Source organism: Mytilus trossulus, chromosome 6, assembly GCF_036588685.1.
Source record: "Mytilus trossulus isolate FHL-02 chromosome 6, PNRI_Mtr1.1.1.hap1, whole genome shotgun sequence".
Lineage (NCBI taxonomy): Eukaryota > Metazoa > Mollusca > Bivalvia > Mytilida > Mytilidae > Mytilus > Mytilus trossulus.
In genome coordinates, this window is record NC_086378.1 from 90,651,657 (window position 1) to 90,657,999 (window position 6,343).

Genomic DNA, 6,343 nt, shown 5'->3' on the forward strand with positions numbered 1-6,343 from the left:
ATATTTATTTAAATTACACTGGACACAATTTCGATATAAAGACTGGTATGATTTAGTCAAAATGATGAAAGCTTTTATAAGGAAACGAATGATACTTTCAGTAATGCCAGGCTGTAGATAGGAATGTCAATACTTTAATTGTCTTGGCTATAAATAGATAACAGCAATCGACTAAAACAAAAATTCAAAACAAAAACAAGATACCCTCAAGTATCTTCCCAGATGATTTAAGTTTGCAAGGACTATGGACGATGACAATCGTAACTACTCGGCCATTCTCGCTACGCAGTACAATAGCCTCGTATGCACTACGGAGAAATTCTTCTTAATTTGTTGGCCGGAATTGTAGTGATCCGCGACACAAAGAAGTTCTATCCTCCAGGTGGCGCTATAATTTGGTTACATATCACAGTAATCAAGAACTTTAACTCTGCCAAATATTTTGGCGCGAAAGAAGGAGCAAAGTAAATAAGTAATGGTAAAAAAATTGTACCATTCCAGTCGAAAAAATATAAAATTCAATCGGATCGGAAAATTTTCCGGACAGGAGCAAGTTCAATCAGTAGTGGTAAAAAAAATGTACCAGTCCAGTCGAAAAAATATAATTTTGAATCGAATCGGAAAATTTTCCGGACAATGATTCCTCCGCCTAATGCATACGAGGTTATTTCTTCGTGCAACCAGAAAGGCCGAGTTGTTCCGATTGTGGACGATGATAGCAGACGCAAAGAAAAGGCAATAGTTTCATGACTCAAATGGATTGGCTTATCTAAATTAGTAACCCAATGCCAAGTTTTTCATTTTACTGTTATTTATAAAGCAAACAAATAATAACGGAATTATCATTTGAATATTTCTTGCATACATAGGTTGATAGAACGACACGATATCCGTATCAAAAAGCCAAGTCCTAGATTTTCCTTTTGCTCATCTCCGATACATAGATCGCCGTCGATAATTTTTGCACCACTTTGTAAGACTTATCGGTTGATACACATTATGGTAAAGTCCGTATTTAGTTTGGTCTTCAAACTAAATTGATTCAAGCGACATTGATATGCCTTATGTAGATGACACGTGCGTTTGATTTATCAAATAAGCAGATTGGTATATTCAATGACACTTTTCTGTAACGGATAATCTTTCGGTTGACCATAATATTGATGTTGTATCAATAGCTGTTTTCCAAAGAAGAAAATTGATCATTGTAGCTTTCAAACTCACTATCAATATTTTAAGTATAGTGTAATAGATTATCAGTAATGAAGTTTTTGTTTATTATCTATTTTCTCTTTCTTTTTACTTTTTACAAGGATCCTTTCTTATTATCGATGGAATGATGTGTGTGTCAGTGGCACATATAACCTTTACATTTAGTACTGAGTGAGATCACAACTAAATTAGAAAAAATTTTAATATTTTACCATTAACAAATACATCAAGATCTAAAAAATTTTATCATACGGAATACAGTTCCCTCGTAGTGACGAACGATTCTGTGCTGGTCATTACCAATCACACGAAGGCTGGCGTATGCGCAACTTCATTATATAAAAAATATTAATTTTAGATTTAAGTGTTACACAGTGTTCTGATAAAAAAAAAGACTAGTGTAAAACATATAATTAGATTTGGATTGGTTTTTTTTTTTATTTTGACATTGATCATACCTTACATTATGTTAAATCCTATCGAGCGTAAACTACAAGTAATTGTTAAAATATTTCAACATCCATTCCATAAATCCAAATTAAGTCAATAAAGAGTTTTCTTTACAACGAGATACAAGTTGTAAAAGGCGCGTTTTCAGTCCATGTATGATTATTCTGTCTCTTACTATAACACATTATATAGAAAGGCATCTCCGTTTACATTACAAACCAACAGTAATTTCTTGTGGCTATTGTAATATACTGGGGCTGGATAGTCCAGACCATCGGCTTCAGTAAGTAATGTCTTACTGACTTTCCCATCATGTTGTATCATCATCAGGTTGTTAGAATCACTCCCTACCACAAACACGTTCTGATCGCCATCAGCTGATATTCCCCAGGGATCAGTAAGAGATCGGTCAGTGAATGTCCAGATATCTTCACCCATCATACTACAGCAGTATACTGAGTTTCTAATACTGTCGGTACAATATATTCTGTCGTTTGTTGTAGTGAGATGATAAATACCACCTTTAGTATATTTCCCACCTATTGTACGTAGTCGTTTCCCTGACATATCAATCTCCACAATACCTTCATTAGTTACTAACATATACATTTTTCCATTCTGATATGAAATTCCATAGCAACTCTGGAAGCATTCGAACTTTACTCTCGTGTAAACTGTATTGTTTATAATGTTTATAATTTCCATATATGCTTTGTTACCATATGAAACTGCCAGGCCATCGCTGTCTATAATCACCAAATCGAACGGTTTGTCAGAGACTGTGATGTTTCGGATATGTCTTCCATCATCACTATACTCCATTATTGCTTTGTTTCCATTGTAATCGGCAATCAATAAATGACTGTTAGGTAAAATCCCACATCCGCGGACACTCGTGTATTTGTGTTTGTCTTTGATTTTGAATTTTTGTCGCAATAGAAGCCTAGTTCGATCAAAAGATTCACCGGTTGGTGTATGTACTATCTGAGCTTGGTCGACCTTTGCATCTTTGAATGGTAAACTGATAGTGTTTTCTTCAACTTTAACCTTGCCGAATTTACCGACATTTTCTAATAACGAAGTTATTCCTTGATGAATCTCAACCCCTATATTGTAATCCTGTAATGTGCTCGTCATTGTTTTGACGCTTTGTACCTCGTTATGGATTAATTTGTTGATCTGACGAGTGCCAAGAAATACCTGTAGCTCGGAACCGACACACTTCATTTGGGATGTTTGTTCTTGTAGTAACTTGATTTCTTTTTCTGTTTTATTCAAATACTTCTGAACTTCTCCATATTTTGATTTACAGTGTTCATACCGTTGAGACAAATCATCTAACATTTCATTTTCTAGTCCATCCAAATGCTTGTTAACCTTAGCTCTCATTTCACAGATTGATTTTCTGACGCTTTGTTCTTCTATTTTAAGATTGTTCATAGCCTGGTGGCGGTTGTTGATAAAAACTTTCAAGTTTTCTAAAACGACTTTGATTGCATTTTCTAAGTCGTCAAGGGCTGTCGATCTCTTTGCATTTTTTGCTGCTTCGTCGAGGGGAATGACATCAGAACAACGTTTGTGTAGGGAGGGAAAACAGGCAACGCAAATAGCTACGTCGTGTGATTTGCAGTATAGATCAAACTTCTTGCCATGGGTATCACATTTCAAACTGACGTGGACATTTTCGATTTTAAGATAATCGTCGGTTGATATCAGTGTGTGATCTCTAGTGACCTTCATTGATCTATGAACCTGTTCACAGTCAGTACAGAAACCTTCTTCACAATTGGTACACCATTTCTGTGCATGTTTCTGTGTGTTGACATGGCTACAGGGTCCACAGAGAAGGTCGTCGGATGACATACTTTACCACCTAAAACAACGTATTTGTTATTATACTGGTTCATGTTTGAAATTCCATAAAGACGAACATTAATTGTAGGATTTTTATTAGAACCAAACTATAGAAACAATGAAAGTTGAATAGAAATTGTTATTAGAAGAATATCTTTCAAGGTAGTGTATATAATCACTCATTTGTTACGGTTCATTGTCCATGGGATGTGAAAAATTAAAACCCGACTTATCTTAAACAACTGTATAAAACATAAAGAGTGTCTGAACCTGCAGTGGAACATTTGTATTCCAACTTTCTACGTGATAAAAATCAGTTCGGTGGTATTTCTTGGGATATATGTATGACTGTAAAAGAAGTGAACATTCTATTTAAAAATCATGTGTAAATAGATATCATTAATTGATCAAATTATTACAAAGATGTCGATATCGAAAAACAATATGTAATGTTTCAATGAAGGGCCGTCTATTTTGTAAGGCAGCATTGCATTTATACACACAAAACAATAAACTCGGGGATTTTTAAAATCATTTGCATATTGAATTGAAATTAAATGTCCTTGTCATAATGTTTTAAACCTATATAGATAAGATCAAACAAAGCTCAATATTTGATGTATGAAGGACCACAACCATAAAATCACTGATATTTGATTTGTGCTATTTTCAGTTACACATTTAGAACTGTAAAATTTGAAAATTAAAGTCCACGAAACATTTATAAAACTTTAAAAATTTTACTAAAGGCATTAATGAATTGAGACATTTCCCCTCTTTATTATGGTTTTTTTTTTCATTCACAAATAATTATCAGTCAGACTGCATTTAAATGCACATTCATTCATAACATATAGTAAAAATCGACATGGAAATTTTTAACATTTTGTAAAAGTTTGGGTTGCAGTCAAATGAAATGGAACTAAAAGGTTTACTTTTTTTTTTATTTCTACGTCATTCCATTGATTTTAGTACATACTCATCTTTATTTTTCTTTTAAATCCTTTTTTTGTTATTGTTATTCTTCTTGCATGTGTCAGATTTTCATATTGCAGAAAAAAAATCAGAAAAAAAATCGATGTTACATTTAATTCATTCATGGTTTTCTCAAAGCAGAATAAAGACTAAAAAATATTAACCAAAATCATTTCCAGCAGCTTCAAAACAAAGAACTTTGGAGGTCATGATGGACATCAAGGCAATATAATAATTACCTTATATTTCATATGCTCTTACTGCCCAAAAATAATATATATAAATATTTGAATATCACTTATTAATGACTGCTAACCAGACAAACTTTTACTATCTTTCTCAAATTAATCAGTCCAAGCAACATATATGAAATAATACAAATTTAATGTAGAATGTGTTATAAAAAATGAAAGAAAATGACTGCAATCAAGGAAAATCTCTTTCTGCCATACTCTGTAACAGATAGTGTCAATATAAAAAAAGGAAGATGTGGTATGATTGCCAATGAGATAACTCTCCACAAGAGACATACGTGCCACAGAAATTAAGAAATATAGGTCACCGTACGGCCTTCAAGAATGAACATACTTCTTATAGTTATTTGCCTGTCACTGTGTAGCCCGCAGTCATCATCTTCTTCCCACTGTTAATCAATGGGGATAGGTTTTTTGGGGGGCCGAGGGAAGGGGGGTCATACTAATGAAACATAGTTCTAAGGGTGTCATTATGTTGTTCACAAAAATAAATTATAAAGGGGGGGGGGGAACATAACCTTTGGGTGTGAAATTTTTAAACCGACCTCCTCAGCTCAGCTGATAAATAATTACCATTTTCTAATTAGCATATTGGTAATAACACAATAATGTGTATATTGAATCGGCATCCTCCTTATTGATGGCTGTGGCAGAACTTTCGATTGAGAACAAAAGATGAAACTGGTCCAATATATTTAATTCAGAGATTGCGGATAAAATAAGCAGAAGAAAATGACTTAAAAATTTACTATTTCAATATTTACTTCTAGTTTTTTTTTTATTTGTAGAAAATTTTATATGTAGAAATAATTATCGTTCTTTTTCAAAACAAGGAAGTACGTTGGTAAATAGAAACCGTTGTTAGGGTAAAATTATTGCGTATGTGTTTTGAATAAGTACATTATTAACGTAAAATAAAACGAGACATTAAATTCAGATTGATCAATTAAAAAAATACAGATACCTGTAACTTGACAAATATTGTCATAGGTATGTATATCACTCGGCTGAATAACTTCTCGTCATACGAAAGGTCTATCAATACTGTCATGTGATTTCAGGCTTCAATTTTCTCAAGGTAGATAATTTTGTAAACTTCAATGTAAATCATAGATCAAACAAGGTAGACATTAGCTCCACAATGTTAGATCTGTAAATTTGCTTTGCAAAAAATAAAATCACAAAAATACTGAACTTAGAGGAAAATCAATTCGGAAAGTCCATAATCACATGGCAAAATCAAAAAACAAAACGCATCAAAAACGAATGGACAAGAACTTATATTTTGTTCTTCCCTCGCCGGGATTCGAACTCATGCTACTGATATATATTGGCACCAAATCGCCTTGCACTATACCACTCGACCACCTAGAGCCAATATAGCCTAGGTGGTCAACGTTTAATATAAATATTAGTTCCTGACTCGCAAACTTTGCATCCCTCTGATTTGTATTCACTTTGTTGATTTATGTATTTAAATTATCTATTTCTTTAATATTATTTGGGAATAATTTACCAAATAATATTAAAGAAATAGATAATTTAGATACATTTAAGACCAACTGTTCAAACTATTTTCTAACTGAACAGAATAAAGA

At 33.0% G+C, this 6,343-nt stretch overlaps 1 protein-coding gene across 1 annotated transcript; it reads right to left on the bottom strand.

The window, feature by feature from the left end:
* Positions 1 to 1,836: 1,836 nt before the first annotated feature.
* Positions 1,837 to 5,812, bottom strand: LOC134723124 (uncharacterized). Its single transcript, XM_063586764.1, has 2 exons — positions 5,710 to 5,812; positions 1,837 to 3,535 (listed from the first exon to the last, which is right to left on the bottom strand). The coding sequence occupies exon 2, from the start codon at positions 3,523 to 3,525 to the stop codon at positions 1,837 to 1,839; it is 1,689 nt and encodes a 562-aa protein (XP_063442834.1). The 5' UTR covers positions 3,526 to 3,535; positions 5,710 to 5,812.
* Between the last annotated feature and the right edge of the window lie 531 nt (positions 5,813 to 6,343).